At 37.6% G+C, this 25,480-nt stretch overlaps 3 protein-coding genes across 4 annotated transcripts in view; 2 read left to right on the forward strand and 1 right to left on the reverse strand.

The window, feature by feature from the left end:
• On the reverse strand, positions 1 to 19,068 carry LOC139139849 (armadillo repeat-containing protein 3-like). 2 transcript variants are annotated; one of them, XM_070708792.1, is made up of 20 exons: positions 18,469 to 18,602; positions 17,397 to 17,492; positions 16,742 to 16,859; positions 15,716 to 15,841; positions 15,244 to 15,312; positions 14,030 to 14,231; positions 13,416 to 13,584; positions 12,407 to 12,590; positions 11,408 to 11,560; positions 11,097 to 11,205; positions 10,205 to 10,381; positions 9,622 to 9,694; positions 8,894 to 9,030; positions 7,849 to 8,017; positions 7,442 to 7,486; positions 5,250 to 5,443; positions 4,370 to 4,582; positions 2,184 to 2,346; positions 1,491 to 1,583; positions 1 to 931 (listed from the first exon to the last, which is right to left on the reverse strand). In XM_070708792.1, exons 2-20 carry the CDS (start codon positions 17,442 to 17,444, stop codon positions 821 to 823), a joined length of 2,553 nt encoding a protein of 850 aa, XP_070564893.1. In that variant the 5' UTR covers positions 17,445 to 17,492; positions 18,469 to 18,602; the 3' UTR covers positions 1 to 820. The 2 variants fall into 2 exon arrangements, with proteins under 2 accessions (XP_070564893.1, XP_070564902.1); XM_070708801.1 differs by lacking the exon at positions 7,442 to 7,486 and having other exon boundaries at positions 18,469 to 19,068.
• Positions 18,594 to 25,480, forward strand: part of LOC139139874 (protein fuzzy homolog) — a 10,889-nt gene continuing 4,002 nt past the window's right edge. Inside the window, exons 1-7 of the mRNA XM_070708824.1 lie at positions 18,594 to 18,726; positions 19,185 to 19,305; positions 20,134 to 20,218; positions 21,352 to 21,420; positions 22,306 to 22,410; positions 23,202 to 23,400; positions 24,350 to 24,552. Coding sequence (XP_070564925.1) covers positions 23,224 to 23,400; positions 24,350 to 24,552 — 380 coding nt within the window. The 5' untranslated portion in view covers positions 18,594 to 18,726; positions 19,185 to 19,305; positions 20,134 to 20,218; ... (1 more) ...; positions 22,306 to 22,410; positions 23,202 to 23,223. The remainder of the gene's footprint in view (positions 18,727 to 19,184; positions 19,306 to 20,133; positions 20,219 to 21,351; positions 21,421 to 22,305; positions 22,411 to 23,201; positions 23,401 to 24,349; positions 24,553 to 25,480) is intronic.
• Positions 19,160 to 22,437, forward strand: LOC139145295 (protein fuzzy homolog). Its single transcript, XM_070716347.1, has 4 exons — positions 19,160 to 19,305; positions 20,134 to 20,218; positions 21,352 to 21,420; positions 22,306 to 22,437. Exons 1-4 carry the CDS (start codon positions 19,160 to 19,162, stop codon positions 22,435 to 22,437), a joined length of 432 nt encoding a protein of 143 aa, XP_070572448.1.

The raw sequence follows: 25,480 nt of genomic DNA on the forward strand, positions 1-25,480 counted from the left end.
TTGTCATGTTTCATATTTTTTTATTCAAAAAAAATTGACAGGCATCATTGGGAATACCCGTACAATATTGATTACAAAATGGAGTTTGTGACAGATATGAATCAACAGTGTTTTGTGACATGATTAGGAGTGAACTGCAGTTACAGTGGATGCTTGCCTCTGTGTGTCAAACAATCCGTGGTCCTTCCACATAGTGAAGAGGACCGAGCGCAATCCATTTTATCCATAAAAACAAAAGCAACTATTATAGGGTTGGCGAGGGCGCCCTTGTTACTTGACATGATAACTTGATATTGCTGACACTCAGGAGCTGTTGCAATTGTTCAAAGTTGACTATAAAATAGATACCATGAGCAATGAATTCCATTTTCAAAACACTGATTGTTTATGATAGATCTTCCTTAAAAATTTGACAAGATATTACTCAAAATATTTACATAATTCTTGTGATTTTTTTAATTACAATGACACACTGTACTATACAATTAAAAAGTTCAGTATTGCATACACTGCATTTCAAATAAAGTTACCTGTTTGTCAAATCCAGCAATTTCTGTGATGCAAAAGTCTGATCTTTGTCATGTCGGACATTTCAAGTTCATGTGCAATAATAATAATACATACTTGCATATATGTACAGATAGTGGGTACTCAAATATTTTTATTGGAAAATTTGAGTATGATGAGCACTGTTCATGAATTTTTTTACACAAAATAGTTCAAGACTGTAATTGTGTGTATTTTTGTTTTGTGTCTGTCTGTATGTGTGTGTGTGTGTGTGTGTGTGACTGTGTGAAGACATTTTTACATATTTATTGATCTAGAGTCTTTGATAGTTGACGGCGTCGGCAGAGTCTGATCTCATAAGTCGTCCTGGTTCGTGGATCAAATCAACGATGTATTCCTTGGGTGGAAACTTAGGTGCACCAGGCTATGAAGAAACAGAAAGATAAAATTGAAACTGATTGTAGAATATACCGGTACACTTTGATCACTACTTTTTCCGAAAAGATTATTGCACTAACTTGCTGAATATTTGCTTGTTTCACTTTGTATGACAGTGGGGTTTATTGTGGTAAAATGCATCTCGGGGACAGATATATGAACTCTGAAGCTTCATACTGTTTTGGTCTGCCACTTGTGGGGGCCCATTTTGAAGCTCATGGTGTAACTAAAGTTTTCACCGCTTTGTGAAAATCGAAAACTTTTTATTTGCACTGTAGAGTTAACACAGGGATGGTGGTCATTTTGAATTTCAAATATTTAAGGTTATTTATTTCCTCAGAACCAAAGTTCACATGGTGACCTCTGATTTCTATTCTTGATTTTGAAAGAGAATGGTTCAAAGTTTCATTGAGGAAAATCTGAGCAAAAGTCTTTCACTTTTCAAGGCACATACCACCTTAGTGTGTTCACAAATTCCTCTATAAATTGGTTTTCTGTCGTCTTTCACTGGTTGTATTCAGATTAGGACATGTATGAATACTTACTGCTTCGTCTTCTGTCAGCATTACCTCATTCCATGCCCTCCCATATTCACCCCGTACCAGGGACACTCCCACTGCAATATGGTCACATAAGACCTGTAACAGAAAGAGGTATTAAGAGAGTAAAATTAGAAGAGAGGATTGGTGTTAGAAATACTGAGAAATGTTGATCTGTCTTTAATTAAATACTTCTATCTTAAACATTCATGATGTTTCAGTATGTCTGACCCCTCCCACCAAAATTTTCTGCCATAAATACCCATGACCTACATACTTTCTTATTTTCAAGAAATCATCACAGACATAATTCCCAGATATTGACAGATGTGGATTACATTTAACTCTTTTCACAACAGACAAGTGTTGAAATTCCAATATTTTCAAACCAGAGTCAGTTCTTCCTAATAAGATGGCCCTTCTTCTAATCAAAACATAAGAAAAATATTGACATAATAAGTTGGTTCTAGATTTAAAATTTGAGAACATAATGTTACTGGTCGCTTCATGATAAGACTGATTAGTTGCAAAGTTATGACAGGTAAAGAAAAATATTGGAAGAAATTTCAGTGATTAATCTGTCACAACGGGAATAACCTAATATCATTAAAAAAATGCACTCTGCCATTGAGGGCGCTCTTCTGCCAATAAAATTTAATTGGCAAAATGATGTGTATGGTTCAATTTTGCACACATTACCTTGAACAAGAGGGCCCTGTGATAGTGTATACCAGTGACAATTTTACCAATGGGAATGATATTACTGTCCAGGTCGTGTTTGATCTGACTGATGGGTAGTTCATAGCTGAAATTGGTCAGTTGTCCCCTCTCAATTGGACCTCCCATCTTTTCACCGACAAACCTGGAAAGAAACAAGTATAAAAATATCACATGCCAACATGCAAATTTTTTGATAGTTTGGAATTATCTTTTAAAGGTTGCACGGGCCTGGAAAATGAAAGATTTAAACATTAGCTCAAACTCTGAATTCTCTCACCAAATCAAGAATACAAATCAGGGGGTCACTGTGCAAAGTTTGGAGCTAAAGAAACAAATTACCTAACATTTACTGATATTTGAAATTCAAAACAGCCACATTCCATGTGTTAACTCTATGGAGAAAAATAAAATGTTTGATTTTCCAAAAACTAAGATAGTACAAATTTTTCTTACTTGAAAAGCTTTTAAATGAGTCCCGACAAGTGGAAGATCAAAGAAATATTGGAAAAATTTCAGAGTCTAAATATCTGTCCCCGAGGCACATTAAAGAAAGGCAAAGTAATGATCCAATTGCAAAGATTTCGTCTAGTGTTTAATTCTTTCAACCCCATTTTCCTGTCTAGAGGTCCAACTTTACCATAGAAAACAATTGGAATTGTTCAAACCACAGTGGTGAAAGGGTTTATATTGAAAAGATACAAGGCCTGCACACATTTTAGCATAATATTCATGCAACACACACAAACACTTCAGTCTAGCTACAACCTGTTGACCTCACCTTCATCCACAGTAGCTAACTTTTTGAGCTATGGCCATCGTTGATGACACAGTCCCCACTTGTTAATGGGTATTTTGATTACAGGTCCTCAGAGAGGATAGAGTCCTCTTCATTAGGTCTGTGATAAAAAATACTTTTGAATGAATTCGCTTGATACATGTCTGAGTTATGGTTCAGGACATGAAAAAATCGTAACAAAATGGTCGCACAGTGGCCATATTGGATTGCATCACAAAACAATTGATGTGCATAGCTATGACATAGGTCAATGTCCTTGTACCAACTTTGAATAAAATCGGTTGAGATATGCCTGAGTTATGGCTCTGTACATGAAAAAATCGTAATAAAATGGCCGCCTGGCGGCCATATTGGATCGTATCACAAAACAGATTGATGTGCATATGTATGACATAGGTCAATGTCCTTGTACCAACTTTGAATAAAATCGGTCGAGATATGCCTGAGTTATGGCTCTGTACATGAAAAATCGTAATAAAATGGCCGCACAGCGGCCATTTTGGATCGTATCACAAAACAAATTGCCGTGCACAGCTATGACATTTGTCAATAACCTTGTACCAACTTTGAATAAAATTGTTGAAATGTGCCTGAGTAATGGCTCTTTACATGAAAAAATCGTAATAAAATGGCCGCCTGGCGGCCATATTGGATCGTATCACAAAACAAATTGACGTGCATATCTATGACATTGGTCAATGTCCTTGAACCAACTCTGAATAAAATCGGTCGAAACATGCCTGAGTAATGGCTCTGTACATGAAAAAATCGTAATAAAATGGTCGCCTGGCGGCCATATTGGATCGTATCACAAAACAAATTGACGTGCATATCTATGACATTGGTCGATGACCTGGTACCAACTTTGAATAAAACCGGTTGGAACATGCCTGAGTTATGCCTCTGTACATGAAAAAATCGTAATAAATGGCCGCCTGGCAGCTACATTGGATCGTATCACAAAACAAATTGACGTGCATATCTATGACATTGGTCGATGTCCTTGTACTAACTTTGAATAAAATCGGTTGGAACATGCCTGAGTTATGGCTCTGTACATGAAAAAATCGTAATAAAATGGCCGCCTGGCGGCCATATTGGATCGTATCACAAAACAAATTGACGTGCATCTGTATGACATATGAAGTAATCCTTGTACCAAGTTTGAATGAAATCACTCCAGGCATCTCAGAGATATCTGCGTGAACGGACGGACGGACGGACGCACGCACGCACACACGCACGGACGCACGCACGGACATGACCAACCTATAAGTCCCCCCGGACGTGTCCGTGGGGACTAACAAATACAAGGCGTCTACCAGTGACACTATAGAAGGCCAAATTTGGGGTTTAAACTTCAACTTACTGGGCAACAGCCGAGACTTGTTCTCTGGTGGTTGGCAGCGGTCCGATATTGGTGACCACCTCGGTGATGTAGGTTTCTAACGCCGGATCTGCCGGTGGATGCCATGTTGATGACTGCTCTGCCTGCACTTTCTGCATCTCAGCCAGCTTCTCAGCTTCCTGTCTTTCCCTTTCCTCTCTCTCTTCCCTCTCTTTCTTGGTCTCTTTCCTGCCTCTGTATGGCCAAGGGCAAGAAAAACAGGCATGTAAGTTTTAAAGGCCCAGTTCTTTATCCTTTTTTTAGTAGTTTCATTATTATATTTTCAACCTTTATCTGGTTTTCCCGTTTTTTTTTGGTTGACCTTTTCATTTTATTATTTTGTTTATCGTAATGCTCAGACGCATATTCATTTGAGAGTTTGTCAGTTCTTTTGCTATTTTTATTAGGTTGTATTTTGCCTCTCTATCTTGGTCTCTTTCCTGCCTCTGTATGGCCAAGGGCAAGAAAAACAGGTATGTAAGTTTTAAAGGCCCAGTTCTTTATCCTTGTTTATCAAAAGCAAGAATAGATCAGATTCTTTACGAACACTTGAATTTTCTTGAAAGTAGCCACAATCTCTCGACTTTTTGCCAAGGATTTCACACTTTGTGTTCATACTGTGGTAATGTGACAATTCGTTTTGAAAAGCAGCTTGACGGAAAACATAGCAATTCTCACTGTGTAGTTTTCTTCCTTTTTAACCTGTCCATCCCCCATTCCTGGGCAACAGGCCCACAATCACCATTGATAACAATGGATTTGGGCCAAACCATGGTGGTCAGAGGGTAAACTATCCCCTCCCAAAGATCAAATAGCCCCATCTCATATCCTCTCCTTGTCAAACAACTGATGCACACTTTACCTGATGTTTGACTTTGAACTTTTCACAGACGTCTTTGACTCTGGCTTTGCAGTGTCTGTCTCAGACGCCAGGGGAACTGGTGAACTGGCCACGCTTTCAGGTACCTTAGTGTTGACGAGCAGGATGGGTCTCTTGGGCTCCGGCTTAGTCTTGCTGTATTCTTCCAAAGTCAGGAACTTACCACCTGGTTTGAGCTGGAAGCCGTGACAATATGAACATCATTAGTGAGCTTAACTACCCCATTTATGTTACCCTATGGAATGTGTGCATTGTTTATTATAGTGGACTGTACCATCCTATATATAACATAGGGGTCAAAAATACAGCATTTTAAAACCATGCCCTGTTCTCAAATCCCTTTCACATTGTGGCAAACTTAATAAATAATTTAAAATGCCTCACTAAATAATAATATATGACACTGCTGGCTAAAAAGTGCCGGGAAAATTTTCAAGGTGGCCTGAACAATTGCTTGATCTATTTTAGGAGTTAGAAAACACACATACAGGCTATCTTCCCCTTGGTATGCAAAAATCAACAAATGCTAAGAACACATCCAAACTGCCTTTTTAACAAAAGTGACGGTGACTGTGATTTTTGAAGCAAAAGCAAATGGTTCAGAGCAATTTTTTTGTGAAAAAAGCGTAACTTCAGAATATTTTCTCTATTGATACATCATCTGTTGGTAACATATTTCACTCATCTTATTTTGAAAGCAACAGTCATCATTTCACCTTGAAATAACGGTCAGTGAAAAAAGGGTGGTTTCAGTGTTTGACCCTCAGAATGGTATGCCTCATGACCTTTTCTGATCAGGATGCATCTCTGAAGGTGTGTTGTGATACTTTTTGATACTATTCCAGGGGGTCCTCAAGAAGCAAGGCACTTTTACTGAGCTAGGGAGTACAAATGCATTTTCACTGCAGTTAAAAGGCTTCAGTACTCCCTAGGTCAGGCTATATGAGTATCTGCAAGGAACATGTGATCTGTGGAACTTAAAAACTGAGTCTGCCACAGTAATTTATACTTTTGTGAAAACTTCGCTAGTTTTTCATTGACTTCGTGAAATCTTCCCATAGTTTTAGAGGAAGTATTGACTGTTGGATAATAAAATAATATGGTTGAAAGATGTTACAAAACGACGATGTTAAATTTCATGCACCATCATGCTAGGTTGCAAAACGTGTTCATGAGAAGCGTTAGGCTGCCACTGTAACACAAACGTGCAGTGCAAACAAACAAAACCATAGCGCAAACAGTGTGAATTAAGATGTAAATGTAAAAACAAAACATGTGATTGAGTGCACAAGGCGGGAATAGGACTGGGGTACCATATTTAAAGGCCCTATTGGTGATCCCTGGGATCACCTTTTGTTCTAGTCTGTAAGAGGATTATTGAGGTGTGATAGCCTTTTGTTTTCCATTGAAATTGTAATCTAGTGGGTAAAATTTTGAATGAGACAATCTGGTGCTAACACAGGCCTTTAGGCCAGATATTAAAGATGCCTAGATTTAGAACTAGTGAACTGCATTGATCAATTTATTTTGATAAATTTCTTTTTTTTACGTATTACGAGTAATGGTAGCTTGTCAAACCATGGTTTAGAGGTAATTCCAGCAATCAATGCACTTAAAGTTGTGCCATGCATTATGTGAGCCAGTGATATTAAAACACCTGTTTTTGAATGTGAGTAACACTTTGCTTCCGGGAGACAACCGTGACAAATATTACACTCAAGTTGAGCTGCTCAAGGTACATTTCCTGACAATTTTGCAATTTTTCTTGCTCAATTAATCACCTTTGTGAAGCAAATGGCTAACTTTTTATTCACAATTACACTTTGAATTTTTGCATGTGACTTGAAAGTCGGGGACTAGGAAAATCTCAATGAATAAAGTGATGTGGCATATTATTACAAATCACACGTTTGGTCAGCACGGAGTTTCATCTCAGCCTTTCCACAGCACTGAGACCAATAATACAAACAGATTTTCTTTACGGAGAAGGATGGTTCCATACACTGATGGGTCATTGGGATGAAAAGGGTTAATTTCATTTTCAAAGAATGCAAAACTCGGGGTAACCGCATGCTTATGGATCAGACCAAACATTCTGGACTTCAGAATGTCCAGATGACGGAGACACATGAATGAGTTGACACATTGATAGCTGTGTTGAAATTAGTAATTACCCATTCCCCATCGGGATCTTCATATTGTGCGCCATAATATTTTGCCTAGAATGAAAGTTTCGAGAGCATCTTTGTCATGTGACTGAAATCCTACAATTGTATTGGCTGCAAGGTATCATGTGACAAATCACCTGAGCATGTCCCATTGGTTTATATAAAGTCACATGACATAGATGAAAAACACTGAATCATAGAAGTCATTACAAGACAGGATCAAATTTATACTTTATCAACTTTTAGTGATTCAATTTCTTGGTCAATTTCAAATCAAGGTCAAACAGAGTTACCATAAATGCACTTTACTTTTCTCAAACATTTGATCAGCGTATTTAAATTTGGCTTTATGGTAACATTAAAACACTTGAAATCGTTTCTGGTATGATGCTGATGTTTTGAAAGATACATACCTGACCAGGGTCATAGAAGCCATCTTGGATGATGTCCATGGGTCCAAGCTTGCCAGTGAGGGCGTACTTCGCCGACAAGTTGCTGTCTAGGAGTCTGTCCAGCGCTGCCTGACTAAACTGGTTCTTCCTTGTGCTGGATTGTTCAATGTCCTGCAGGGTTTCAAGGCCACTGTAAATTCAAGAACAGTTCAAGTGTATCGGTTAGAAAGCTACCATCAACAAATGAATGTCAGTATGGTCAAAAAAGGCGATGGTTTGTTGCTCCTTGTTAATACATACATCAACCTCGACAGGTTGTATCAAGTTATTTTTGCATTCACTTGTGACAAAATATCAATATTTGGAGTATTAGATATTCACAGTGTTGTACATTTCTGAACAGCTAGCTTCTAGTTATCATTTTGTTTAGTGTCAGAATTAACCACTGCATTTAAACTCTCTAGTTTTGTTGTTTGCATCGGTAGTTGCTAAGCTCAAAGAAAATGAAATAAATAGGTAGGTAACTGCATCACTTTTACAACCAATGATGAATAAACTTCTTAATTTTTGGAAATAACTTTGATCACTTTCATTTTAGCTGGTGCTGACTGAGATATGCTTTTTCCATACAAATATTATAAAATTATTATTCTCTGGCCTTTCTCTACTGTGTGCTTATTGTCCATCCTACCGTACCAAGAAGGAAGTGGCATTGAATGGGGTATAATATAACGGAGGAAATGTCAGGCCCAGAGGCAAGGATTTATGTTGCCATGTACTACTGCATTAACACTTGCACTACCTGACTCTGGTATGTCCCCATAGTTTTGAACAGGGTGGATGGATCTATGTACATGGAAACAGGTGTAAAAGGGTTAAATTTTGACTCATAACTTGACAGATAAATATCCTTTTGAAAACTTTCAAAGCACACAACAGCTAATGCCATTATAGCATGAAAATTTCCTCTTAGGATAAGATAGAAGCTTATAACACGATACATTTTACATCTCAGCAACCATTCTCTGTACCGACTATTTTGATAAAATCAATTGTCTCATCTCACCCTTGCTTGCATATCTCCATAGCTGTCGGTGTGTCGGTGGCACAGACCACTATGGCCCATGATGCACTGCGACGCACTTCTTCGTTTCCAGATGTCAGAAGTTTGGACAGGGCCGCCAGACCTCCGGAATTACGCAGCTGTTAGCAAGGGAGGAACATAAACATCAAATCGAGGATTGAAACCTGCAGCATTTGTGACCTATTGAACAATGAATAAATGTTTTCAAATGTAATGGGACTGTGACATTTCAGAAACTTCAATTTCTGTATTTTAAATATTCATGCCATAAGTGTTCTATATCGAAAACCTGCATTAATTAGATTAGGAAGGAAGTAGAAATATATGTCAAACTCTAAATCTTACAAAGTGATTCTGATATTTCTCATATTTTTTAATTATTACTGAAATGTTATAAAATGTCCTGAAGTTTCTCACAAGTTTTGCCTGAAAGAAAAGATTATCTTACTTTTTGATGATCAGTCTTAAAGAAAGATCCAAAAATTTCAAAGTCCTGTTGCTTTTTCTGTTATCAAACAATTGACTTCTCCATTTGTGTCATTGGCAGTTACATTGCACTGACTATTAAGACTGGTTTGAAAAATTTCAATGTTGATGACATCCTCTTGACCCCTGACCCCACAATGATCTGACAGTTCATGACTTGGAGAGTGTTCCCCAGCATTAGCTTTCAAAATTTCAAATCTACCGGTGTTGGTATCAGTACATACCTCGGTCCTGGAGTCAGCATCACATACAAATGCTGCTATTGCCAGAGCTGCCTTGCTTTGAACAATCACATTCCTATGGTGAAGATGTGGAAAAAGTATTGAGGTCAGAGGTCAGAGTTCACCTCCTCATATTCCATGTGATGATTTAGCATTATAACTTAAACATCATGACTGCTATTGAATTACTATATTGCCGCATGATAACTTTAGAAAAAAAAATTATGTTTGTACGACTGTTTGATATTCACTGCGAAGAGCTGTTTATTTTGATAATGTAATGTGTTGTGGATTGTCAAATATCTTGATAGTAGTAGTTCAGACCAATCCATCGTGATGAGTTACAGCTAGTGTATTATATTACCCCTCTCATCACAAATGGTTAGGCCCAGTTGTACAGTTCTAAACAGTGAGGCTGGATCTGTTTACAGGTAAAACAGGGGATGACAGAGTCCAACTTTCAGCATCATATCAGCTTTGTAATTACACTCTCTCTACTTCAGAATGTTATCAAAAACTACACTATTGTGATTCATCTGGCAAAGTAAAGGAATCTGGTCTTCACTTTAAAGGATTATAAACTCACTTGGACAGCAATGGTGAAGTCAATGCAGACACAATGCCTTTGCTTTGTATGTCATTTCTCATGATTTCATCAGACGCCATGTTGGTCAGTACCACCGCCGCATTGGCCTGGGCTCCCTCCTTGGTGTCCCCTAGTAGACTAATCAACGGTTCAACTCCTTTCTGTTCAACAAGGTCACTGAAGGAAAAAAGAAGAAAAAATGATTGCATTGATAAATGTGGCAAGTTCAATGTAACAACACTACAAATTAGAAGGAAAGTAGCTGCAACTTTTGAGAACTTTTTTACTATTTGTATTTTTAATATCAACTACAGTTCTCTTGTTCTACTCCCAAAAGCATGTTGAGATACACAGTATTCAGCTTGTCAACTCAGCCTGTCGATGTGCAGACCACATTGTTATTATTGACAAGTGTATTCTGGTCAAGAAAAGAATTCAAATGTAAACAATATCAGTACATTTTACACATAGACACTTTGTTGCAAAGTCATGTAGTTGATGTTTCAATATGCTGTGGTGAGTTGAATGTGATAATTTATGCAAATACAATAGGATTCACTCTATACATGGTTCCTAGTCCTGGCAACATTCTGAATGCAATCTTGCATATGGAAACTTAGTCAACTTTACGTGGCAGTCTTTGTACTGTTCATTCTCACTTTAAATTCTATTGGTGCAAAATTTTGGCAACATTTTATGCACATCTGTATACTCTGAATTTGCTCATAAAAGAAATCATAAGTATCAATATTTTTTGTAATTATTAACCATTTTTCACGGCAACCTATTATTTTGAATTCTTCATTATTACTGTACTGATGATAGCAATGAGCAAAGAAAACTGTGCTGGATAGGATTGTCTCTTTCTTTCTTTCTTTTATTTTTTTCTTACCTGCAATTGTTAGAGCTAGCAGTTGTCAGGTTTGCCAGCGCCAATGTAGCGGCCTCTCTCACATCCCCATTGTCACTGTTGAGTAGCTTTACTAGGGGTCCAATTCCATCTGAAGGGGGGAAGCAGAGGAGGGTAGAGAGAGTGAAAAACCAGTTATCACACTTGTTGACGATAAATAATATGATACAGTCATAATTGAGGAGTACACATATGCTCAGATGAAATCACATGTTTCAGTAGTGCAGATGACCTAAGACCTTACCAAATTTGGTCAAGCACATTTTAAATTAAGTGTGTTAGTTAGACCTTACCTTGATCACCAATGGCTGCCTTGGAGAGGAGATACTCTGACATAACAGCAATGGTCTGTGCTGCTGCAGCTTGTACCTGGGCGTTGTCAGACTCCAGTAACTGAATCAAAGTCTTCTCAGCTTCTTGCTCATGGAAGATCTTACGATTCTCAGCTATTTGAAAGGAAAGTTTAGAAAAAATTTATCAGGGGACCACAATATCTACAAATCCTTCAGTGTAACTATTTATGAATACAAACAGGCTACTTGCAAGTTACACAAAATTCATGTATTGTTTTAATCAAATGTATTAGTGTTAAATTTTGTCATATTGTGAATCACACAAAAATACATAACAAAAATAATAATGACGACATCAATAAAATAATAACAACAACAACACAACAACATATTGTGTTCAACTGCGTCATCATCTAGCTGTCAGCACATGTTATGTACAACCGAATCAACTTTTGTGCTGTTCCTAAACTAGAACACAGGGGCAGAGATTGATGTAGGATCGATCCGGAGTTTACTGACAAAGACAAAGTTCTATATAGGCAGACTTTGTGACAGAAATCCTAGTGTTTGTATGCCAGAAATATGTATGTGCTTTATTCATGGTAACCTTGGACGAGACCTCACAGACTCTAGTTGGCTACACAATTAAAATTTGACCTTCCCCTGCTTCCCTCAAGTGGCAAGTTCAGCTGGATGTAGCCAAGCTTGATGAGTATCACAATGCATTGCCTATGGAATTTGCGTTAGTAAATTGGTACATCAGTGTGAGGGGGATATTACATAGCTATACATTGAATATGGCACTGACAGAGAGCCATTTAATTCCTACATCACAGCTGGTGATGCTCAGCCAGACAACCAAACATTGGCATAAATCAGAGACTAGAATCTGAGAGGTGAAGAAACTGTTTTGCGTGAATCTTGTCTTGGATATGATCTATCTATATGCATGAAAATCACAAATATTCCTTCCCCTTCTCCCATGAATTGTATACTCACAGTTTTTAGCAGCCCTGGTCATGGCCTTGGCAGCATTTTGTTGAACTTCAGGCAGTGTAGACTCTGTAGCAAACTGTAGCAACTTCTGCAGACCACCTGTGCTCTGTATCAGCTCCATGCTCTCTGTGTCTTCAAGACAGTTTGACATGACAAGCAATGCATGGACGTGAAGATCATTGAATTCCTGTGGGGGGGGATGGGTGTGAGAGAGAGAGAGAGAGAGAGAGAGAGAGAGAGAGAGAGAGAGAGAGAGAGAGAGAGGTGTTAATGGTTGTTTTGTTTATGACATATAATAATTTGAAATGCCATCGTCAGCAGATTCTATGCTGTTTTCAAAGCCATACATACTATAATGTACTGTGAAAGTAATAATTATTAATAATAATAATTTATTTTTCTAAAGCGATTTCCATCAATAAAACATAAAACCGCTTTACAATAAAATACAAGATGAAATACAATAATAATAAAAGTACCATAAAAATGCTCTGGTTAAAATACAACAATTACATTAAAATACTCCGTTAAAAATACAAACTCTACAATGCAACATGATACGAACATCAAAACGATGACTTAATCATTATAGTACTTTCTGAAGAGATATTTAACAATTATTAACCCTTTCACCACCATGTTTGTCCCAAATCCATTGTTTTCTATGGTAAAGCTGGACCTGTATACAGGGAACTGGGGGTGAAAGGTTAAGTGGGATTTAATGTTGCTTTTTTAGCCATCAGATAAATCTGATAAAGTAAACTTCTGCCGAAAACACCAACTAGCAATAAATTCTGTTATACTTGCCAAACAATGAATTTACACCCCAGTAAAGTCTAATGATGTCACAAATATCACAATTTCGATGTTAAAACCCTCTGAAAATTAAGCTGCTCACCCTAAATTCCATGTAGAAAGGTCCACACTCACCACTGATAACAGTGAGTTTGGGCCAAACCATGGTGGTGAAGGGGTGGCTTTTTCAGAGAAAAGTGGAATGATGTCAACTTACCGGAGTTCCAATAAACTCTACCAATTTTTCAAGACCGCCGAGTTCTCTGAGAACCTCTCTGTTTTCTGTGTCCTCCGTACACCGCGCAAGACTCACCAGGGCTTGCTCTTGAATCACTGGGTATTCCGATTTCAGGAGATCAAGCAATGGTTGGATGCCGTTCAACTCTCTGTGATGGACAAGTTCATGTCAAGGGTCAGAGGTCATGTCATCAAAGGTTGTCACAAATCATACAGTCATTGAAACTCACAGTTAAAAAATTAACCAAATCCAATTCCCTACACCCCTGTATACATGTTACGTGATGTATGTAAGATATGTCCCCACAACAGCTGCATTGAATTTAACTGACATGTGCCAAAATAGCTTGGCTATTGTATTTTTGTTAGAAAACTGACATTTTCCCTCTCTTATGTCAATTTTCAGTGGCTTCTTATTCACCACTAAAAGATACCATTTAGGTTTCAGGCTTTTTTCTTATTTTCTGATGTATGGGATTTTGAGAAAAATAGATGCAAAAATATACAGCAAATTAAAAACTTAAGACAATTGAAGTCTAAAATTTGATTTGGAGAAGAAAAATTTTTTTTGGTGGTAGTTTAACTACTGCCTACCTGATTGCTGCTTTTGTTTGGAAGTCTTGCAACATGAGACAAAGTGCCTCTACTGAATTCTTCTGAACGTCTGGATCAGGGTCGGCCAGCAGTCGTATTAGCGGTTCAACACCGTCCTGTTCAAATATCTGGACTTTGCTGGTGAATTCGTTGGCCATGGACGCAATGCAAAGACTGGCAAACTCATGGACTAAGGTATCCTCTGAGGGAAAAGGGGAATAGGTAAATTAAATTAGGTTTTTTCTTTTGCAAAAATTACAGAGTTCTGTCTAAAATTTATAATGTCTGTAAAACGACATTATGTGATGGAAAAGGTCTGAGACATTAGACATCAGGGTTGAACCTATTCACCCTAAGTCCCTGTAAATAGGTCCATACTCACCATTAATAACAGTGGGTTTGGGCTAAACCATGGTTGTTGAAAGGGTTAAGGCTATCCTATGAAACAGTAACATGAATAGACCAAGGCTTTTGTGATGACTTTGTACCGGTACGTACACACTTGCTGAATATATTTTAGTTGTTTGAAATTGCAAAGATATTGGAAAATTTAGCAATCTGGCAATTTTTGGATCTTGTTGCAATTGTGAATTGAAGAAACAGTCATATCTGAGATAATATGTTCATCCTTTTCAGTGGCCATTATACAGTTTACCAAAATCAGCCTGAATGTGGCTGAAAGTAAGCTTAACTTTTGATGAACTTGATAATCAAACCATCTTTCTCAAGTTCAATGTCACTGAATACTTCATCTGTTAACTGCCAAACAACTGTCTGAATATGGAAGTTCATTTTTAAACTTATCAAAATTACACTTGCTAACAGTAACTGGTTTTTAAACCTTTCCTGCCAAGTCCATATTTCACCACCAGGTCAAGATGGTTAAAATTAATGAAACACAACGTATTCCATATGGTGTATTTTAACATAATACTGTACATTTTAAGGCTGTTGAAAACATAATACTGTAAAGTTGATTTTTTTGGGACAAAAGATGCTGTAACATACCAAGCCAAGTGGTGAAAATACGTCATGTTTGGCTCAATACCGCTTTTTACTGACTTGGCTGATGGGGAAGGAATACAGTTATTACTGTCTGGCAGGAAAAGGGTTAAACTTGAATTTTTCAAATTTTTACAGATGCCACGAGCACAGCAGCGATACTATATGACTAAACTTCAATTTGTTTGAAAAAGGATTGAAACTATACACACCTTCTGGAGCCAGCAATCGTATCACTTGTGGGATTGCTTCTGTCTTTCTTAAAACTTTTCTCACTTCAGCTGAAAACACAGAAGTGAGGTAGATCTTAAATTCGATTTTAAAAAAGTACCTCAAATTCATCAGGTTGCAAACATTACAGGTGACTTCTTTGACTTGCAGAAACAGTTCCATTTCAAATAACTGCACAGTGCAACACGCAGTTGATTGAATATACACTCTTAGGTAAGAAAATTATAAACTGTCAGAAGATAAGATGTCACCTAAATGAGTGTTTACAATTTTTCTTCAAGGGGAATAAAATTTTTTGTGGTTATGTAAAATTATGTGAGAGGAATAACTTTATGACAGCTTATGAAATCAATGAATATTTTTTTACCCTTCACTGTATTTATTAGTACAAGTTCTACCTCCGGTGAATATGTTTGAATGACAAATTTCAGTCAGTGCTATTATTCTACTTACAGTAGACAGACATGGCACCTAGAGCCATGGTGGAATTTCTTCGGACTATTTTGTCCTCAGCACTGATGAGTTTCAGGAGTGGCTGTATTACACCTAGCTCCAGTAGCAGGGCTTTGTTATCATCACCTGCAATCATCAAAACGATCAAAAATGAATATCTAAATGATATATAAATAAATAAATAAATAAATAAATAAATAAATAAAAGAATGAATGTATGAATCAGTGAGAGAATGAATGAATAAATCAAAGTATGTGCGATTCATATAACATTTTTCCTGTATGTCATTGAAAAAGTAAGAAGATGAACACACAAACAAATAAATGGATATGTAAGAGAACAAAAATAAACAAAAAAAAACAAGCAAACAAATAATACAACAAACAAAAAAAAGAAATGATATTTAATCAGTCACTGACTAATTTTTTGGCAAATTCAACTTTTTTATGTGTGGTACCTATTAGAAATATCAATCAAAAAATTGATTTGAGTGTGAATGCTGGAAAGTAGAATTACTTGATCTAGTATTATCGAATTCTTTGCTATACCAGTACTAGCAGTCACATTATCATGGAAGTGTCTAGCATGACATAATTTCATTGAGTAGAAAGATTTGTTAGGCTCGATTTGTTTCGATGAAAGATTTTCACAGTTATATTGCTACATTTCATCAGCTGATGAATATAACTCATAATGGTATATGTATTTGACAAAAAGTAAATTAACTGTTCTATTTGTAGAATTACAATGTTTACATATTTTGACTTTTTAGTTGGAAATAAAGGGTACTATTTAACAAGAAAATGTCTTGAAGCAAAGAGATAACAAAGAGAACAATGAATAGGTAATATCAAATGTGAATATTCGAACGAGAAACATTTTTCCCTTTTGACAATTTCTATCAGGGTTTCATCTCTGCACAGTTTACTTACATAACATCCAATACCAAAGAATATACAGACACCATTAATAATAGGCGATAAGTTGAGATTTTTCTAATTACACACAGATAATTGTTGACTTACATTTTTCAGCAAATTTGTAAAGTGCTTCACAGGCTTTTGTCTGTACTTCCTCCTCAGGACTGTCCAGCATCAAGACAACGGTGGCTGCCTGCTTACTGTCCACGGTCAGCGGGTCAAACTGAAAGAAACAAGAACCACATTTAGGGAAAAATGATAATGGGAAAAATAAAGATAAATTGATGATTCACATTTCTGAATTATTATATTTTGTTAATGAGTGTGATATTTATATTGAAACATCCCTTTCATCACAATGGTTTGGCCCATTTCTGACCGTTTTCTAGGGCTAGGACGACCTCTAGAGTGGAAATGGAGATGATTGAAGTTGACAAAGTTGAAAGTTGATGACTGATGCCGTATCATGGCACCCTCAAATTGTAAATATCTTTTCAATTACCACTGCGGAACGATCAGACTGAACAAAGCAAGATATGATGGGGAGGGGGATCCTTGATGGTATATAATTACAGTAATACACTCAGTGACTGAATAAACTACTCCCTGAGAATAAACTCAGCATGATTCAGTGTACATGAATTACAATGTGTGTAAGTCAATGCCCAATGTGTATATGGTGGACATCTATGCTGCGACCCGGCCAAGGAGACTCCATTTACAGGCTTGATTTTATTGTGAATCTATATTTCACACTTACGGTATCTTTTGGTGGTGGTTCACTGTCCTTTTTTGTCTTCTTACCCATTCTGTTGCCTGGCGATTAATTACAAAGAAGGATAGAGAAACTCAAGATCTGTATATATACAATAAATAAAAAATAATAAGAGTGTGGCACGGTACTAGGTATGAAAGGTAAGTTATACTGGAGTATCTACTGATGACATATTATTGAATACCCGTATGGCATGCAACATCGCCCCCTCCCCAAACCTGGTAACATTTGAAATGGAGACTTTCTGTGAAGGAAGCACATGAAAGCCAACCTCAGAGGGGTTAAGCATTACTACTAGGGTATGGGTCAGTTTCAGTGTTGGCAAAACTTGGTACAGTACATCCTGCCTAAAATTGGAGAAGGTCGGGAAAGAAGCCCTAAGTAAGTCTACCCTACATTTCGATACGCTATCATACAAATCATGTTACTGTGACTTTACATGTAGAGAGAAGTCTAGAAGAGGAGGTCTCCCCTTCTACTTTGTGACTTGAAAAAAACCGATATATAAATGAAATCTTTGTTTTCTGCGAAGGAATTTTCTAACAGATATGTTTTTATCTCAATTTGTAGACGACAGAGACCGGTTATATACATTACAATTTGATTTTTGCATGTGCAGAAAATACAAGAAATCGCTCCATTGAACGCACATGATGATGATGGTTCGACCACATATCCATTGACACATACAAATTACAAGGACTTGTCAATTGTGTCATCAACTCTTTTGACATTGTTTGCAATATTGCAAACGTAAACTTACAGTACACCGCAGTGCCTGTCTCGGTGCGCTGTGGGGAACAGGGTTGGAAATGTATCGTACTAAGGATGAACTCAGAAATGTAGACAGTCTGCACCTCCTGTAGGAGATCGCTGTTGACAACCCAAGTGTTCGATCGGCTCACTGCCTCTTGCAAGTTGCAGTCTTGCACTGCATGGTGTTACTGCCTAAAAATGCACAAGGTCTGGGCGCGCAACGCAGCGCTGTTTCCGTGGTTAAAATCTCACGTTCGGTAGACCAACCTCAGGTCATATGAACTAAGTAAGTGAGACTTACCGTATGGATACTGCAATGGGCACTAGTTGCCTTTTTCGTTACTAAAACATTGGTATTCGGAGAGTGAGGGAATCCCGCTCAACGCTTGATACAGAATGTTTTGCGTTGTTGCTACTCAACGTCACCGATTACTGGGTAGGCCCAAGAGGCATGACGTCATTAGAAGAAGTGTACCCTAAGATGGCGGCATATTTGGTTTGCTTGACTGCTGGAGGAGGGGTTCCCTTGTTTACAAGGACGAAAGGCGACATAAAACCGGTAAAGTTGCGGCGATCTTGATTTCCTAATCAAATATATGTATATTGTGTATATATCTCAGCCTTGTTAAAGTTTCAAGTGAAGAAACGTGGTAGATACTGCATTTTGAGTCTCTCTTGCGACGAGCTGGGTTGACACAAAATTGACAGTCACACCGACAGGTGTGAGCCACGGTCGCGGCAACAGCCGCTGTAGCACAGTTGTGTTCGACAAAAAATGAGATCATCTTGTGCATCATGTGTACGATAGAGGGGGCGCAGACTGGAATATTCCTCAGACATAGTTTCAGTCAAAAACTTTCGAATCACGGACATACGGTCCAGGATATTGCAAAGAGGGGAAACGTACGTATCACTCAGGTCAGTCAAGGTTTTACATAATGGGGAGGAGAGGGCGCTATTCTGTTTACCAACTTCAAACGTTTGAAAATATCATGTCATCATACACTTTACCTTCAGTTGGCATTTGCAGAAGTTGGAATGCTCAATGGAGTGCAAATGTTTGCACAGAACCATGGGTGAAACTACAGAGTACTGCAACAGAGGAGGCAAGGGTTGCGTGGAAAGTATACCATGAAAGGTAAAGGAGAAAACAATATGAATTCCCCTGCAGGCTCTACTACCTCCTCCATGGCTACTGCACTTAGTGTGCAGGTCTTTTCAGGATGTGGATCCTCCTCATCCAGCCGATTTGCATTGAGAAACCATGGAGGGACTTTCAGTATGCTAGGCAACGTAACTGAAGAACCTAAAAATTTTGTACAGAGAATGGACAGTGGTACGAAAAGCTTGTTCAGTTTCTCTGAAGTTATCTGTAGTCAGACATCTAATGCTCGAATTCCCAAATAAATATATTTGTGCATAAATGAGCATTGTTTGAGTATGCAAATCACTCTGCTAGTACCGGTATGATTGATTATATTGTCATTATCAATGTAGAATATTCATTTTTGTGCAGTTACAATATTTATAGTAAGCCCCAGTAACTCTATCTTTTTGCATTAACTTACAAAAAAAATACCATCCTATCTCGAGAGAGATGTTTTAGATTTCTGTTATTAAGCCATATTATCTTTGAAAACGGTAGTATTTCAATCTTTGGTGATGGTTTTAATCAATGAGATTCATGCACTTACATGTAAATTTATGTGGCAGTCATATTTGAGTTGAAACTTGAAAATTATTTCCTTGTTGTGCATTTGTCACCAATGTTTGAATGATGCTCTGTGGTCACTCTTCGATAAGCATTTTTACATATAAAGTTGCGTTTGATTTCAAACCATCTCATGAAAAAAATGCAACAATGCAGCTAATAGGGATTAAATGTTATGAGTCAATGATCTACTCTTGCACTGTATTTGCAAAAATCATTTCACATTTTGCTTCCCTTTTGCTTTTTCCTGTACAGCATAACTCTCATCGTTGCTGTTGGTGATGACGGATCAAGCGATACACATCTGTTCAGGCTTCTGGACAATGTCTTTTACACCATGGTATGGTATACAATCAATAATGACAAAGTTATAGATTGCAGGAAAATGCTTAGACAACTCCTATGTTGATTTTCATGAAGACTCTGTACATTATTTTATGGCGTAGAGTAAACTGCAGTTTTCAACATCTACACTTGCCAGTTTTCCCTCCTGTAATGTGTAGTTCACTGTGCTGCCTCTGAATTTTCAAGATTGAGATTGTTAATGGATGACTGTATAAAACATTGGATAACAATATTATCGTTTTAAGTTTTGTAAACAATATACAACTGATAAGAAGTATTAATCAATCCGTCTAGTAGTCTTAGAGCATATGATTTACAACAGACCAGCAACCATAAGATCAGTGCTTCAAGAGTGTACTGCATGCACCGGCAATGCTGTACTGACTATAAGATATGACCAGTGCAGGAGGAACTGAACTCAGGTTTTCCATATTTTCAAAGGGAGAGTTATATAGGCAAAATATACAAGGCACTTTCACTTTTGATAATTGATGACTGATGGGAATTTTTTCCCAAATTTACCACAATTGAACAATTTTACGCTCCCATATATGCATATGTATATATGCAAATGAGAGGTATTCGTATAAGGTGGCAAAATGGCATCTGTGTGTATGTACATGTATGTAAGTATGTATGTATGTCTGTTAGTCTGTCCACATCAAATACTCCTAAAGCATAGCACCTACTGTCTTAGTATTTGGTGTACAGGTGCACCTAGGGGTGGAGATGTGAATTTGTTCAAATGAACATGTCAGTGCCAAAAATATGCAAATGAGGGGGAAAAAAGGAAAAATCCTGCAAATGGCTAAAACTCGGTAAGCATTGGTCAGATTTTTCACTGTAGTTGTGAACAGTCCCACAAGTGGGATCACCATTGGCAATAACAAAAAACAGCAAAGAGTCATTTGGTAATTGTGTGTGCAAGCAAGAATCTTTGAAATGAATCCATTGAATTTCCTTTTCATAAAAATATGTTCTTTTACAAAGTTACACTTTAAGCAAGTCAGCAGCTGTATCAACTATAGTACATTTTGAGAAAACCTCCCTCACCAATTATGGTGGCCTTGTTGCCCATATTGAATCTGTTTCTTTCACATTGACATGCAAATGAGTTTATTGTTGCAGGTGCTTCTGATTGGTCTAGATGATTTGATATCAGTGAAAAATGTGGAAAGATTGAAACGAGATCTCAAGGTAAATCACTGCATACTATCTCCATAATTTGTTTGATCCCATTACAGTTGTTTTCATTCCGGAACATCCCTGCTTAAATTAACAGTGAAATTTTGGTGTCTGGTATCTTTCTGAAAATCTAGATAGCACTGCACAAGTTACTCCACTGTAACCAAGCTATTCCCAATAGAATGGTATTGACCTTCAATCTCAATGTTCTGGTTTAGTGGTTGATTACAAAAATATATATGTGTCCAATGTTGTAAATTATGGATGCAATAGCAGGGCATGTGAATTGATTGTTTCTACTGTCTATGATTAACCCTTTCACCACCATGGTTTGGCCCAGACCCATTGTTGTTAATGGTGATTGTGGACCGGTTTTAAGGAAATTGGGGTGAACAGGTTAAAACCACCAGCTGAGATTCTGAACTGACAGTATGGGTTGACAAAACTTTACAATCTCTGATAATACAGTGTTTTTGTGTCAAGACCAATTCTCTGGTAATTTTACTAGATTTCCCTAGTTGCATTACCAGGGTTGCCCTATCAATACAATTGTAATGGAGGACACTGAAAGAATTTATACCTGCGTTCCCACACCATTCACCAATCTTTCAAAACATGTGCAAAAAACACTGTAATGCATTAACCCTTACCACCAAACTTCGGCCAAATGCTATTTTTTTCAGAGGCAAAGTTGACCTGTGAGAAATTGGGAGAGAACACGAAAAATGTAATTAATGGTACAAACACACACACATATACATTCTTGATTATGGCATTAGGAGGGACGCAAATATTGCGTCATGGAAACCACTATGGTGAGGGATATTTGAAATGCAAATTTTACAAAACATCACTTGACATTATCCGGCAAAACTCTCTTTGTTCTTTACTATACAGTGTTGTTATAAGTTGTTTGACACACTTCTAGCAGACACAGATTTCTTCGGCAGTATTACAGAATCTGTAGATGTTCTCATCAGTCCAGAAAATAATGTCCTACAGGTAAATATACAGCAGCCTGAAGGGTGACTGAAATATTATTTACATGACCCTAGGGGGTCAAATTACAAAAATCACAATGCATGCTAGGTGTTAAAGGCCAAGTAGCTGTTACTTTCTATGATTTTTTTGCTATATTTTTGTTTCATGCATCAAAAGCAAGTTCTTGTTCTACACTTGATAGCATGTTGAAACACTCTCTATACAGATTGTCAACAAAGTGTTATTGTTGACATTTGAATTGTTGTCTGGACTAGAAATCACTTGTCAACACTAACAGTGCAGTTTTGAAATGTACGGGCCGATTTTACAAGCTCAACACTGACTATGTGTCTTAAAATACTTTATGGAGTAATACAAGAAACTTGTTGACATTAAAAAACAAAAGTAGTTAAAAAATCACCAAAGGGTACAGCTACTGGCCCTCACAGCAAACTTCTTTCATTCAAAGGATATGCAACTCACTGCAGTGTGGAATTATCTGAGTGTATTTCATCAATTGCCAATGTACAGTACCTTGGATACAGTGTTTGCATTGGTCATATGGGTTCCATGCGACCCCACAGTGCAGTTAGGTTTCTGAAGCCTGATGGCTAAATATGATAAACTACGAATGTCGATGTTGCTCAAAGTAAGTTTGTCAGTTTTTCAGGAAAATATCGTTATAGTAGACAGAAAATGTAATGTTGACATATTGAACTTGCACTCTGTGTAAGCAGTCTAGGGTGACAATTTCACAATCAAAATAGAATATTTTTACACTTTCATGACTGCAAAATGCGTTCTTTTTTAAGGAACACCTAGAGTCATTTGTGAATGCGGCAGATAGCACATATGGGTGTCTCTCAACGTGTGGCAGGACAGTTGTGGCTACGCAGAAATGGTGGGACCTTACATGGACAGGAATTGGTTCTCCTTTCCCTGCTGCTGAGGTCGCTGCCGACCACATCATCCAGAGATGTGGCTGTGTATCTACCACATAGCAGTCCAAAGGTTTGTATTTCTCCATACCCTGTTGTGCCACTGTATTGTTTGAATAACAATGCATAGACGTATATACTATTATAGTTTAAATGCTCACCACAATACATACTGTGAGTACTTTCAGCTATCATTCTGGTACATTGTTACAAAGTCTTTGATCAAAGTCCCAGGATCTATGGTTTGATACACTGAATCATCTGGCTGAATCCTTTCACCAGGATGATTTGGTACTGCCAAGTTGGTTTTCGTTTGTTTAGTTCAGCCAGAAAGTGCTTGGAATCATGTTCACTTTGACTTTCAGTGTCATCAATTTTACCGCCATCATCATCGTTGTAATTGTCGTCATGGTTGTCACCATCACTATCACTATCATCATCATCATCATCATCATCGTCATCGTCATCTTGATTACCTCTATCATCATCATCACTATTATCATTATCATCATTGTAGTCATGATCTTTATCATAGTCATAATCACTATCATCATCATATCATCATTATTACATTCATCATCCTTGTCATAATCATCACTATGATGGTTACTATCACAACCGAAATCATCATCATTGTCATATATCACTATCATCACCATTATTTCTACTGTTGCACTCTGTATAAGCTATAATCTACAAATGAATGTGAGATTTGAAACCGTACATTTATGTCATTCATGTGAGACTAATGAACTTGATCTTAGATTCATATGAGAATAGACCACCAGTCTTTTCAGTGACAGTCACTGATGACCTTTTATGTCCAGGTTGGCGAAGACCATAATATGTCAAATCCCTTTAGCCACCAACAGATAAAGTTTCTATAAGACATCATTGACCAGTTCTATCTGCAGTGCTTGCTTCAAATTAGACTCTGCCTTGTCTCATTTGTATTCCATATTGCTGCCAATAGTAAGATGTTTGGTTTTGCATCTAATCAAATATTTGTTTTGTTTTCTCAGATCCCTCACAGACTGCTGACGTTCCAACTAGTTCACAATGTTGAAGCTTGTGTACTCTGTGGCCCAACTCCAAGCCTGGACGATGTGAGGGAGAAACTCGTAGATCAGCATTGGAAAGCAGCGCTGGACCAACTCAGAGCATCTTCCAGAATATTTCCAAGGAATATACCACCCACACTGGAAGTTGATAATGGTATTTTAGGGTAGGGCACACATGATTATCCTGTCCCTACCAAATGTAGTACATGTACAGTTCTTTTGTTTACAATGGTGTTGGTGGACTTATTCACTGTAAGATAGGGGTGGCAGAGTAATCTTTTTTCTTACTCTGAAGCCTGTCGTGCTCTATCTTGTTGAAATGCATGGTTTCTTCTGAAGATGAGCTTGTAACCTTCAAGAGAGTGGTATTTACAATCTCGAAATTTCAACGTAAGAAGTCTGTGACCTTCACAAAGATCCAGAAAAAGTAGAGGAGAACTTACTAAGTAATGTTGCTGTTGTTTGTATGAGTTTTAGTTAATTGAGGCGAACTAGGATGATAAAGACCTGATACTCCGTGGCACCTAGCACATGAGTGCTGGTGATAGAGAGAAACAGTCTCTACAATTCACATAATTGCAAAAATGAACTCTGGAATTTATCACAAATTTCAAGAATCTCAATACATCCTGAAACAAAAGTATACAGCTTGGTGGTAGATTACTGATCAGGCAGTGTATTTGTCCATCTCATTTTGATTTAACACTTTGGGTGCTGTATTGTTTCCCACCAAAATTTTAGTCCAACATCTTACAATTTTTTGAAGTTTTTTGTAATTTTTCTCATAATTTTGGACCAAATGAACACGACATTTCATTGGCCTCAGTTTTTAGTCCCCACGGACACCGTCCGGGGGGACTTATAGGTTTGGTCATGTCCGTCCGTCCGTCCGTGCGTGCGTCCGTCTGTGCGTCCGTCCGTCCGTTCACGCAGATATCTCAGATACGCCTGGAGCGATTTCATTCAAACTTGGTACATAGATTACTTCATATGTCATACATATGCACGTCGATTTGTTTTTTGATACGATCCAATATGGCCGCCAGGCGGCCATTTTATTACGATTTTTTCATGTACAGAGCCATAACTCAG

Source organism: Ptychodera flava, chromosome 1, assembly GCF_041260155.1.
Source record: "Ptychodera flava strain L36383 chromosome 1, AS_Pfla_20210202, whole genome shotgun sequence".
Taxonomy (NCBI): domain Eukaryota; kingdom Metazoa; phylum Hemichordata; class Enteropneusta; family Ptychoderidae; genus Ptychodera; species Ptychodera flava.

Bases quoted from the DNA above. Each gene is read 5' to 3' on its own strand.
- LOC139139849 (XM_070708792.1), bottom strand. From the start codon at position 17,444: ATGGGTAAGAAGACAAAAAAGGACAGTGAACCACCACCAAAAGATACC. The intron at 15,842-16,741 runs GTAAGTCAACAA...TGATGATTGCAG, and splicing joins TTACAAATTTGCTGAAAAAT to GTGATGATAACAAAGCCCTG. The intron at 4,583-5,249 runs GTAAAGTGTGCA...TTGGCCATACAG, and splicing joins AGTTCAAAGTCAAACATCAG to AGGCAGGAAAGAGACCAAGA.
- LOC139145295 (XM_070716347.1), top strand. From the start codon at position 19,160: ATGTCATCATACACTTTACCTTCAGTTGGCATTTGCAGAAGTTGGAAT. The intron at 20,219-21,351 runs GTATGGTATACA...TTATTGTTGCAG, and splicing joins ACAATGTCTTTTACACCATG to GTGCTTCTGATTGGTCTAGA. The intron at 21,421-22,305 runs GTAAATCACTGC...TTTACTATACAG, and splicing joins GATTGAAACGAGATCTCAAG to TGTTGTTATAAGTTGTTTGA.